This window comes from Acinonyx jubatus, chromosome D2 (genome assembly GCF_027475565.1).
Source record: "Acinonyx jubatus isolate Ajub_Pintada_27869175 chromosome D2, VMU_Ajub_asm_v1.0, whole genome shotgun sequence".
NCBI lineage: Eukaryota > Metazoa > Chordata > Mammalia > Carnivora > Felidae > Acinonyx > Acinonyx jubatus.
The window spans coordinates 32,785,667-32,798,563 of NC_069393.1; the positions used below are offsets into that span (position 1 = coordinate 32,785,667).

General features: G+C 37.5%; 1 protein-coding gene across 6 annotated transcripts in view; it reads left to right on the forward strand.

The window, feature by feature from the left end:
• FAM149B1 (family with sequence similarity 149 member B1) overlaps positions 1 to 12,897 on the forward strand; it is an 87,157-nt gene that overhangs the window by 69,491 nt on the left and 4,769 nt on the right. For 4 of the 6 annotated variants that reach the window (XM_053207514.1, XM_053207512.1, XM_015067666.3 and 1 more), the window contains 3 exons: positions 6,572 to 6,696; positions 8,282 to 8,388; positions 11,843 to 12,067. In XM_053207514.1, coding sequence (XP_053063489.1) covers positions 6,572 to 6,696; positions 8,282 to 8,388; positions 11,843 to 12,067 — 457 coding nt within the window. Of the gene's footprint in view, positions 1 to 6,571; positions 6,697 to 8,281; positions 8,389 to 11,842; positions 12,068 to 12,797; positions 12,880 to 12,897 lie in introns of those variants that run through there. The other 2 variants (XM_053207516.1, XM_053207513.1) reach the window with 2 other exon arrangements.

A 12,897-nucleotide genomic window follows, 5' to 3' on the forward strand; every position in this document is an offset into this window, starting at 1 on the left:
TGCAGATGACATATTACAAATAATAATAAAAAAGTAACAACCCTAAAGACTCCAGCAAAAAACTGTTAGAATAAATGAATTCAGTAAATTTACAAGATACAAAATCAACACACAGAAACCTGTTACATTTTTATACACTAATAACCAAACAGCAGAATGAAAAACAAAACACAAACAAAATAGCAGAATGAGAAGTTAAGAAAAAAATTCCATTTAAATAAAAAAAATACACAGGAATAAATTTAATGAGGGAGGTGAAGGACTTGTATTTTGAAAACTATAAGACAATAATGAAAGAAATTGAAGACTATACATTTAAATGGAAAGATATAATATGATCCTGGACTGCAAGAATTAATTTTGTTAAAATATCCATACTACACAAATTAATCTTCAGATTCAATGCAATCCCTGTCAAAATACCAATAGCATTATTCACAGAAGTAGAATGAAAAATCCTAAATTTGGATGGAACCACAGAAAGCCCTGAATAGCCCAAACAATCTTGAAAAAGAACAAAGTGGGAGGTATCACAATATCAGAATTCTATTTATACTATAAAGCCACAGTAATCAAAACAGTATGGTACTATCACAAAAACAGACACATAGATCAATGGGACAGAATTAAGAGCCCAGAAATAAACCCATGTTTATATGGTCAGTTAATCTATGACAAAGGAGACAAGAATATACAACGTAAGAAAGAGAATCCCTTCAATAAATGGTGTTGGAAAAGCTTGACAGCAATATGTGAAAGACTGAAATGAGACCACTTACAGCATACACAAAAATGAACTCCATGGATTAAAGATGTAAGCATAAGAATTGAAAACATAAAACTACTAAAAGAAAACACAGGCAGTAAACTCATGGTCATCAACCTTAGCAATATTTTTGGATATGTCTCCACAGGCAAGGGAAACAAAACCAAAACTAAACAAAATGAGAGTATATCAACTAAGAAGCTTTTGCACAGCAAAGAAACCATCAAAAACAAAACAAGACAAAAAACCTGAAAAGGCAACCTACTGAATAGGAGAAGATATTTACAAATGATATCCAGTAACAGATTAATATCCAAAATATACAAAGAACTCATACAACACCAAACAAAAAAACTACGATTTAAAAATGGGTAGAGGACCTGAATACACATTTTTCCAAAGACCTACAGATGGCCAACAGACACATGAAAAGATGCTCAGTATCACTAGTCATTAGGGAAATGCAAATCAAAACCACAATGAGATATCACCTCACACCAGTCAGAATGGCTAGTATCTAAAGACAAGAGCTGGGTTATCTGGCTAGATCATTCAGTACAGCATGAGACTCTTGACCTCAGGGTTGAGTTGGAGCTCCACATCAGGCATATAAATTATTTTTCAAAATTAAAAAAAAAAACACGAAATAACAACTATTGGCAAGGATGTAAAGAAAAGGAAACACATGTGCATTGTTGGTGAAAATATAAATTGGTGTAGCCACTATGGAAAACAGTATGGAGATTCCTAAAAAAAAAAATAAAAAGAGAGTACCATGTAATCCAGTAATTCTACTTCTGGGTATTTAGCAAAAGAAAATGAGTATCTAATTTGAAAAGATATATGAACTGTTATGTTTACTGCAACATTATTTACAACAGCCTAGATATGGAAGCAGCCTAAGTATACACTGATAGATGAATGGGTAAAGAAAATGTAGTATATGTACACAATGCAGTATTATTCAGCCATAAAAATGAAACCTTGGGGACACCTGTGTGGCTCAGTCGGTTAAGCGTCCAACTTCGGCTCAGGTCATGATCTCGCAGTTTGTGAATTTGAGTCCCGTGTTGGACTCTGTTCTGACAGCTCAGAGCCTGGAGCCTGTTTCAGATTCTGTGTCTCCCTCTCTCTCTGTCCCTCCCTGGCTCATGTGCTGTCTCACTGTCTCTCAAAAATAAATAACCATTGAAAAAAAAGAAAGATATCTTGCCATTCCCAACAACATGGATGGTCCTAAAAAGTATTATGCTAAGTTAAATAAGATAGAAAAACACAAATACCATGGTTTCACTTCTAAGTGTAATCTAAAAAACAAAATAGGGGTGCCTGCGTGGCTCAGTCAGTTAAGTGTCTGACACTTGATTTCAGCTTAGGTCATAATGTCACGGTTTGTGAGTTCAAGCCCTGTGTCAGGCTCTGCACTGATAGCGCAGAGCCTGCTTGGGATTATCTCTCTCCGCCTCTTTCTCTGCTCTTACCCCACTCTTGCTCTTTCTCTCTCAAAATAAATATTAAAAAAAAATAAATGGGAAAGGGAAATAAAAGGGGAAAAGTAAGGGAAATAAAAACAGACTAACAGAGAACAAACTAGTGGTTGCCAGAGGGAAGGGTGGTGGGGGGATAAATGAAATAGGTGAGGAAGATTAAGAGATACAAACTGCCAGTTATACAATAAGTCACTGGGATGAAAGTACAGTATAGGGAATATATTCAAAATATAGTAACAATTTTGGTAAGAGATGGTAACTATGCATCAGTAGCAAGAATTCTGAAATGTACATAATTGTCAAATCATTGTGTTGTACACCTGAAACTCATGTGTCAACTATACTTCAAGTAAAAAAAAAAAAAAAATGAATCCACATATATGACCAGTGCCCAGACCAAGAATAAAATGTTACCAACACTTCACAAACCCCTCTCGTGCTTTCTCTCAGTCACTTACTAAACTTCTACATCCCGAAGAGTAACCCTATCCTATTAGGATTAATTTTGTCTGTTTTATAACTTTATAAGAATGGATTGCTATAGTATATACTATTCTGCATCTGTCTTTTTAAACTCAACATTGCTAAATTCAACTGTTTTGCTTGTAGTAATATTTTCATTGTTTTTTTTAAACATTTTTTTAATCTTTATTTTTTTTAATTTTGGGGGTAATTTTTATTTTTTATTTTTCTATTTTATTTTTTTGATGGAGAAATAATTTTATTTTTTTCTGTTTTTCCTTTTTTTTCTCTTTTTTTTTTTAAATATGAAATTTATTGTCAAATTGGCTTCCATACAACACCCGGTGCTCATCCCAACAGGTGCCCTCCTCAATACCCATCATCCACTCTCTCCTCCCTCCTACCTGCCAGAGAGAGAGAGACAGAGCATGAGCAGGGGAGGAACAGAGAGAGAGGGACACACAGAATCCGAAGCAGGCTCCAGGCTCTGACCTGTTAACACAGAGCCTGACATGGGGCTTGAACCCATGAACCATGAGATCATGACCTGAGCCAAAGTCAGATGCTCAATCAACTGAGCCACTCAGGTGCCCCAATATTTTCATTGTTATATTCTACTGTATGACTGTATCACATTTTACTGTTGATGGGCATTTGAGTAGTTTGCAGTTTACCAGCATATAGTGTTGGCAGGAATGTTTTTGTATGTGTCTTTTATGCATGTAATACATGACTAAAAGTAGCACAAATGGGTCATAAAACATGCTATTCCAACTTCAGTGGCTACTGTCAAAAAACTTTCCAAAGTGGTTGCATCTATTTATGCTCTTCAGTACTGCATGAGAGTTCCAGTTGCTCCATGTTTGCTATATTTGATACTGTCTATGTGGGTTCTTTTTTAAGCCACTCTGTTGTATGCTTGTCAAGTTCTCTTTTAAAGCTAGTATTAGAGTTTAGAACCAACACCCTTTAAAAAATAACTAGTTAAGGGGCACCTCGTGGCTCAGTTGGTTAAGCATCCGACTCTTGATATTTGGCTCAGGTCATAATCTCAGGGTGGTGAGATTGAGCCCCATGTTGGGCTCCGTGCTGGGTATGGAGCTGCTTGAGACTCTCTCTCCCTCTCTCTGCACTTCCCCCACTGTCTCTAAAAACAAAACAAAACAAAATAAAAAAACTAACTGGTTTATGAGTTTAAGGTTTTGATAATATGACATAAATTATAAAGTCCACAGTCATATCCAAACTGCAATAATAATAAATACTTTTTTTCTTAAATTTTAAGTAGGCTTCATGACCAATGTGGGGCTTGACCTCACGATCTGAGATCAAGAGTGGCATGCTGTACTGACTGAACCAGCCAGGTAACTCTATAATAAACACTGGTGATAAATAAAGAAACGCTTTCTATAAGAGACTCTTAAAAACTGAGAACAAACTGAGGGTTGATGGGGGGTGGGAGGGAGGGGAGGGTGGGTGATGGGTATTGAGGAGGGCACCTTTTGGGATGAGCACTGGGTGTTGTATGAAAACCAATTTGACAATAAATTTCATATAATAAAAAAATATATATATAAAGATTTTCATCACACACAAAAAAAAGAAACGCTTTCAATTTTTCAGTATCAGAGAGTATTGAGATATCAGAGAAAACTTTCATTTCACCTTTCACAATTTACCAAGGTTGGGCTGTTGCAATTACTCAGCTCTGCCCTTGAATGCAGCCATAAACCATATGTAAATGTGTGGATGTGGCTATGTATACTTCTAGAGACTCTGTATATATGTGATTAAATTTCTTTATCTATATTAGTATGATACTAATTCTCATAGGGTTCTGTAAGGAATAAATGAGTTATATTAGAGGATATAAAATAGTTACTGGAATATGTAAGAGTATAATAAATGTTAGATATTATCATTACTTTTTAAAAATAACATCTTGAAGTATGGAAATAACTCTTGCATTTTTGGCTTTGGTGTGGACCAGTTGGTTAGTTGATATCAGAGCCAACCTACAGGTGCTGGTACAAACCTATCCCTACTACTAAAGCAACTTTTTCTACCCCTCCATGAGGAACAAAGCCAAACTGCATAGGACCATTTGACAACTTGTGGTATTTTAAGGTTTGTCAACTGTAACCCAAAAGTATGTAAAACCTTGAGGAAATGTAAACATTTATTTTTTTAACTTGTTGTTTTCACAGTCATTTAAACTTCTTTTTAAGTTTGCTTATTTTGAGAGGAGGGAGGGGCAGGAGAGAGAGAGAGAGAGAGAGAGAGAGAGAGAGAGAGAGAGAGAGAATCCCAAGCAGACTCCACACCGTCTGTGCAGAGCCCAACACAAGACTCGAACTCACAAACCAGGAGATCGTAACATGAGTCCAAATCAAGAGTCAGATGTTTAACGGACTGAGTTAAGGTGCCCCTACTCACTCTAGTCATTTAACTTTTAATCAGGCCATTTTAAAAATCCAAATTATGAAAGAATATTTTATTTTTTTAATATCTATTTATTCATTTTGAGAGGGGGTTAGGGGAAGGGAGAGAGAGAATGAGAATGAATCCCAAGCAGGCTCCACATGGTCAGCACAGAGCCTGCTTGGCTCTGTGAAACACAAGATCATGATCTGAGCTGAAATCAAGAGTCAGATGCTTAACCAACTGAGCCACCCAGGCACCCCCCTTTTTTTGAAAGAATATTTTAAAACCAAACCTAATAATTAAAATGAATAATTATTGTTACTATTAACCCTAATTTGCTAATGCAGAAACAAGCTTCGCTGGACATTTTTGTCAAGAACAGATATACTTTCTCTGAATTAAACCAGAGCAGGAAACCAAATGATGATAATGGAAGTGATTTAGAAACAATGAAGACCCAGAGTGCATGTCAATTCTACTCAGAAACATGATTCCTCATCTTGAGTTGAGCTTTGGAGCTATAACTGATGATGAGAAGTGCTAAAATCCCCAAATCCAGTGTTTTGAAATTATGATCAATGATGCTATAAACAATCTTGAACATTTCTCCTAGTACACATGTGTAAGATTTCCTCTAGGGTATATACCAAGGAATACAGTTTTCTGGGTCATAGAGAATATGCATCATCAACTTACTAGATAACATCAAATTATCCAAAGTGATTGTACCAGTTCTGTATGCCCATTAACAAGTACACAAGTTCCTGTGTACAGTCTCATCAGTACTTACTAATCAATGTTTAATTTTCTGACAACACATAAAAGGAAGTTTCATTTATCCATTTTTAAAATTAAGTTATAATTTACATACAGTAAAATTATCTTTTTAGTGTGTAGTTCATATTTTTCATTTTTCCTCTGTGCTGAATTCAGAATTATTTCTTCACATTTTTCTTCTAGTTCACTAATTCTGTCTTCAGCAGTATCTAATCTATTAATTCTGTTTTTAATTTTAGCAATTCTAGTTCTCTTCTGTAGTTTTTTTCTTTTCCAATTCTGCTTGGTTATAACACTAGCCAGATTTAAGGGCTTTAGAGCCACATGTGGCTGGAGGCCATTATATTGGACAGTGCCTATGTAGAGTATTTCCATCAACTCCAAATGTTCTATTGGACAGCTTTGCTCTAGAGTTGTTTTTCCTTCTGCCAGGTACAAGTAGGTATCACCAGCCTTGGAAACCATTTAACTTAATTTGAGGGTTGTTTTTTGTTTTTGTTTTGTTTTTTGAACCATGCAGGTGGTATTAAGTTGGGCTGCAAAAATGCATGAAGCTTATCTTGAGATTATGAATTCTCAGGGAAGATTATTTTTCAGTTTTGTTGTGGGTCTGAAGATATCCATGGGTAACAGATTCTATTCCTTTGTTCAGATGATGAGAGTAATGTTGCAAACACCAGACCAGTTTCAGAAAGCCCCTGTGTGCTGAGTGAACCACAACCCTTGGTTTTACCTCGAGTGCCACAGTCGAAGGTGCTGTCCATCACCTCAAATACAGTAAGCCCCACACGGGAATGTACTGGAGAACCTACGACTGTTCTTGCCAGAAGTTTGCTCAGAGTTATTTGCCTTAATTTTATTATTTATGACTTAACTTTTTTTCAGTAATGTGTTTATCACAATAATCCAGTGACTCTGCACTTATAAGTTTAATTTCAGTTTAAAAAATTAATAGCAAATTAGGGTTAATAGCTTTTTTAAAAAGTCACCCGTAAGTTACGCAATGTAGAATCAGCTATATGGTTAGCCTAAGTCTGTTTGGGAGAAGAATAAAGGATATGACAAAACGGGTAACATCCTATGCTTTGAATTTCTCCATTTTGACTCCTTTTTCTCTTCTCTCAGCCTACCTGATTTTTATTTTTGACATTTGAATCTGTTAACTTTTTTGCCTTTTGGGTGTTTAGTACTCATTAATAACTGAGGCATAAAAAGCAAACCAAAGTAAGGAAAAAGTAGTCCCAATTAAATCTGTGGACAGACATAAGGACAGCCATTTCTTGCAGAAGGCTGATGAACCTGGTCTCACATCGCCTCATCTAGTCCCAATTCCTACATGGTAGTTTCAGTGTTACTTGTGGCCAAAAAAAAGGGGTGGGGGAATCTAATCCTTGAGCCATGCTCATCAACCCTGAGTTTTACTACCAGATCTAGTATTTGCTTTGTTGGTATACTGGCTGATATTGTCCTGCTGGATTTACAAATGTGTTACATAAAAATAAAATCAGCAAGGCCCATCCATATCTTATCACATTGGTGGCTTAACCAGGTAAACTAATGTTCTTGGTGGTAATAAAATACTTCTAACATGCTTAAGTAAGTGGTCTGACTATGGGTTAGGTACCCTAAGTTATGAATAGTTAACTTAAATGTTTCTGGCTGCTAGTGACCAAAGGAAAGAGAAGTGTTAGTTCAAAGATTCCTGAGAGAAAGTAGGAGGAAAATGCATGCTACAGCAGAAAAGGAGATAGCCAGAAAGGGCACTGAACTGATGATCTGACAGAGTAAATCAACAGCACTTCAAGGTGGCAATGTCAGTCCAAGGAAGATTAAACCCTGATAACACTAGAACAAATAAGATTAACTCTTTCTAATAAAAGTCTTCAGATTTTAGGTAATGACAATAGCTGACTGCTCCAGGGGTAGGGAAAGAGAAAGTATGTTTGTGCAGAGTAGAAGATTGTTTGATGGTGAAAGAGATTACATCAGAGTTTACTTTTTTTTTCTATTTTTGTTTCATATTTTGTTTTCTTTTTGGTTTTCTTTTCTAATGTAAATAATGATAGTAATGAAGTTCTCTATCCCTTATCAGAGTGGCTGTCAACAGCTTTCATCTCAGTTGATCAGGCTTCCCTTGCCTGCTGTCATTTAAAAATGAAGAGAAAAGGACTCTGACTTGTGATTTTAACAGTGGACTTGGGGACCCAGCTAGGCTACTGGAGAAAGATACTACAAAAGTTAAGGCATAAGAGAAAAATGTACAGATCTCCTAATTTGAAAATATTATCTTTTGGCAAAGTTGGGAAACCAAGCAAGTATCTTCACCAACCAATAACAAGTAACATTTTCTTTTGACATGTAGATGAATCTCTGTCAAGCAGCAAGTGGTCATCAGCCAAATGTGAATGGTCTCTTGGTCCATGGGATGCCTCTACAACCAAGAAATCTCTCCCTAATGGACAAGCTACTGTAAGAAGTATAAAACTTTAATAGACTCTAGAATTTACATAGATCACTGAGAAATAAAAGGAAAGCTAAATCAGTTGATCAATATGCATATTGAGTACCTACCAAGCAACCAGAGAAATTTGTGAATTAAAAACATCTAAGGAAATGGTTTCCATCCTAAAGGAGCAGATAATGTAACTGGAAAGAGAAGACACACATGGGTAAAAAGAGACCCATATAGGGCATCTTTGTGACTGAATGTCAAGTGTGTGGTACCCAGAGTGAATGCATGGTGATCCCAAAGAAGGAAGGCATTTTGGTGGGTAACTGTAGGTTTGAACTTTTCCTTCAAAGAGGGGAGTTTGGATAAGCAGAGAAGAGCAACAATGCTATTGTAGGTAGGAGGAATGGTGTGGGAAAAGGTTTGGAAACAAGAAAATAAGAACTGTTTAGAAGAGAAAGCAGACCAGTTTTGCTATAATGAGAAAAGGAAAGGGTAGGTCACAATTTTAGTGCTTCTGACCTAAGACCACTGACAATCTTTCAGAGTTAAAACAGATATATCATGGTGTAATTAGTGGGAAAAAGGCTATGAAATTAATGAAGGCTGGGACCAGACTGGGGGTTTTGAATGCCATGTTTTTGAGATCCGTTTATGTTGTTGCACATGATCTTCTCTTTTATTGCCAAGTAATATTCTACTGTAAGAATACATCACAATTCATTTTCCTTTCTCCTGTTAGTGAATACCTGGGGTGTTTCCAGATCGGGGCTGTTATGCTTAAAGGCACTATAAACATTCTTGCACAGGTCTTTTTTTTGTAGACCTATGGCCTCATTTTTCTTGGGTATGTAGACAGTGTCATAGGACAAGTATATGTTTAATTTTATAAGAAACTGCCATACAGTTTGCCAAAGCTAATTACGCTATTTGACACTTCTGCCAGCAATGTATGATTCAGTTGGGAGCACATATATTTAAATCAGGAATCTGAAAGATAGATTTCACAGCAGAACACAGATTGAAGCAGGAGGAACTGAAGGTAAAGAGTCTAATTAACATAGGGATTCAAAGGGCACCTGAGTAGCTCAGTGAGAAGAGCATGCAACTCTTTATCTTGGGATTGTGAGCTCCAGCCCCATGCTGGGGTGGAGAGATTACTTTAAAAAAAAGGGGGGGGGGGTCTGGGTGGTTCAGTCGGTTAAGTGTCCAACTTTGGCTCAGGTCATGATCTCACGTCTTGTGGATTCGAGCCCCACACTGGGCTCTGTGCTGACGGCTCAGAGCCTGGAGCCTGCTTCAGATTCTGTGTCTCCCTCTCTCTCTGCCCCTCTCCTACTTGCACTCTATCACTCTCAAAAATAATAAAAAAACATTAAAAAACTAAAAAAAAAGGGGCACCTGGGTGGCTCAGTCGGTTAAGCGTCCGACTTCAGCTCAGGTCACAATCTCACTGTGAGTTCGAGCCCTGCGTCGGGCTCTGGGCTGATGGCTCAGAGCCTGGAGCCTGCTTCGGGTTCTGTGTCTCCCTCTCTATGCCCCTCCCCCGTTCATGCTCTGTCTCTGTCTCAAAAATAAATAAACGTTAAAAAAAAAAAGCTAAAAAAAATAAGATAATTATATATGTGTGTGTCTATATATATATATGTGTGTGTGCATGTGTGTGTGTGTGTGTGTGTGTGTGTGTGTGTTCAAGCATGAGCTGCTAAAAGTCTGTACTCAAGTTGTAGCAAAAGATAAGAAAGGAATGGAATATTTTAGGAGCTACTGTAAAAGAAATCAGATTCTATAAAAATAGAAGAACCAAAGTCAACTCTGAGAAGGGAAACTTGTTTCAAGGGAAACGTTGTGGGATAAAGATGAATTTAGTTTGGGGTGTGTTGAGTTTATAATGCCAGGCCATCTCACTGGCAACATCGAAGAGGTCACCTTTGGAAGGTGATCTAGAAGTCACTTGGCTAGAGGTGATACTGAATCCAAAATTATAAATGAGTAGTCCAGAAGACAAAATAAAGATAAGCATAGAGCACTTAAGGCCTAAAGCTTCTGTAATGGAAAGGAGTTTGGGTGTGGAAAGGCTAATAAGTGAATGGTTACAGAGGCAGGAAGACCAGCAAGATCTCTTGTGAGTAATGCTCAAGGTTTAGTCCATTCCTTGATGAGTATTTCCCCTTCACAGTCCTCCAAACACTGAGGTATAGTTTGCACAACAAGACATCAAAGGGCCTGAAAGTTTGAGAAACTTGTTGAAAGCCAAAAGAGCATGTGGCAGAGCTTAATTCTTTCACTTTCCCTCCATTTCCTTGTCCAAATGCTCTCCTAGGTGTCTTATAGCACAAATGTCTCTTCTATATTTAAAAAAAACCAAAATAAAAACCCCCAAATCTGTAGGGCAAAGTTTAAGCTACTGAACTGTTTCGGCATATTTTACTTATCAGAGTACTTACAGAAAAGTGTTATTTCAGTTGCTTATGCAAATAGAGATCTTCTGTAGTCCTAGTGCCCTGGGCAGCAGGCGGCTCTGGACCTTTTGCCTGCTTCCAGCTTTCCCAGGAACCCAAACCCCTACCCCCGCAGGCTCCAACGAGCGTGGCATTTTTTTTTTTTTTAATTTTTAAATTTATTTTGAGAGAGCAGAAGCGGGAGAGGAAGAGAGAGGGAGACACAGAATCCAAAGCAAGCTCCAGGCTCTGAGCTGTCAGCACAGAGCCCGATGCAGGGCTCGAACCACAAACTGAGAGATTATGACCTGAGCCAAAGTAGGACATTTAACGGCCTGAGCCACCTAGGCGCCCCACAAGCTCAGCATTTTAATATTTGAGTGGGAGCCACACTGGTGCCACGTTGCTTCCAAGCAGCAATATTTGCCTTTCAACTAAGTCTTTCCTTTGGCACAAAGAATGCCTCAAATATGGTGGGGATCTCATTCCCTGAGGTAAACTTTCGGGAAGCACTCTAGTGTAGGTACTCCTCAGGTTGGCCTTCACTGTAACTGAAGAAGTCATGGTCTTGGCAGGTGAATAATGGATTTGCTTTCCCAAATCTCCATTCTATTAAATTACTTGTATGACTAAAATGATGTCCTTTTAAGAACACATTCTCAGAGTGCCTGGGTGGCTCAGTCGGTTAAGCATCCGACTCTTGGTTTTGGCTCAGGTCATGATCTCATGGTTCGTGAGTTCGAGCCCCACATCAGGCTCTGCACTGACAATGTGGAGCCAGCTTGGGATTCTCCCTTTCCTCCCCTCTGTCTACTCCTCCCCTGCTTGCTCGCTCTCAAAATAAATAAACTTAAAAAAAAAAAAAAAAAAACAGAACACATTCTCATGCCTGAACTAGATTATGTAGTTTGTATAAACTAGATTACTTTGCCTTTTTCTCCCTTGAATGTATTTTACACTCTAAGCTTTTGAGTCCTGTTTCTCTACACATAGCAATTCTGATTTCATTGTGGGTTTCTGATTTGGCCACTAGAGATCTTGATGACAAGCTACTTATGAGACCTGGATCCAGTACCATCCTTTCAACCCGAAATTGGCCAAATCGAGCCCTGGAGCTTAGCACATCAGCTCTCTCATACACAGTGCAGTCCGCCAGGAGACGCAATCCCCCACCACGTACGCTTCATCCCATCAGCACAAGCCATTCATGCGCTGGAACGCCAAGGCCTGTGGAAGAAATCCTCAGAGGATCCCGAGTGTAGGTTTCGAAGCAGAATTTTTGGAAACTGTGATAAAACTAATGAAGAATTTTATGAACAGAATGAATGCTTAGAAATTAATCATTACATATTCTCATGATTGTTTAAATTCAATATAGAAAAGGTGTGGTTACATTTGAATATAATACGGCTATTGGATCTTTCTGTTAGTCTAGCTTAAGATTTATATTTCTACAAATGAAATGGCTAGAATACTTCAGTGACACTTATCTAAGGAATAAAACATATGTATCTTATTAAACATCTTCCTTAGTGGATATATGTTCAGTGAAATTCATCCCAAAATAATAGATCCTCTGAATATCTTTCTGTACCATTGGGATCTGCTTATTCTACTGACAATGATAACATTTTAACCTCAGATAAGTACTTGCCTACATACCAGGAAAAATAAACCTTAGCACTTCTTAGGAAATAACACTAAACATATTCTCTTCCCTTTTCCTACCCTTACTTCACTTTGAGCCTCATAATGCAAAAAATATTTAGAAGCCAATTTTTTAAATAAAATTCTCTCATTAGTTGTTGATTCATAAAACATATTAGGATGTTTGATTCTAAGACTATGATCAAGGGTATGAGGTAATATGGCTATAACTATGTTTTGAATTCAGCTTCTAAATTAAGCATATGTCACTATGCTTCTCTCCCAACATGTCATTCGTGGACTTTGATTTTTCAATTTCTTGTTTTAATTTGTCCCCATAGATTCAGTAAGAGATGTCTATACCGACCACAAATCTTTCATGACACCAGGGTTCTTCTCACCTGGTGAGAACTATTTTATTATGTTGATGTTGATACTGAT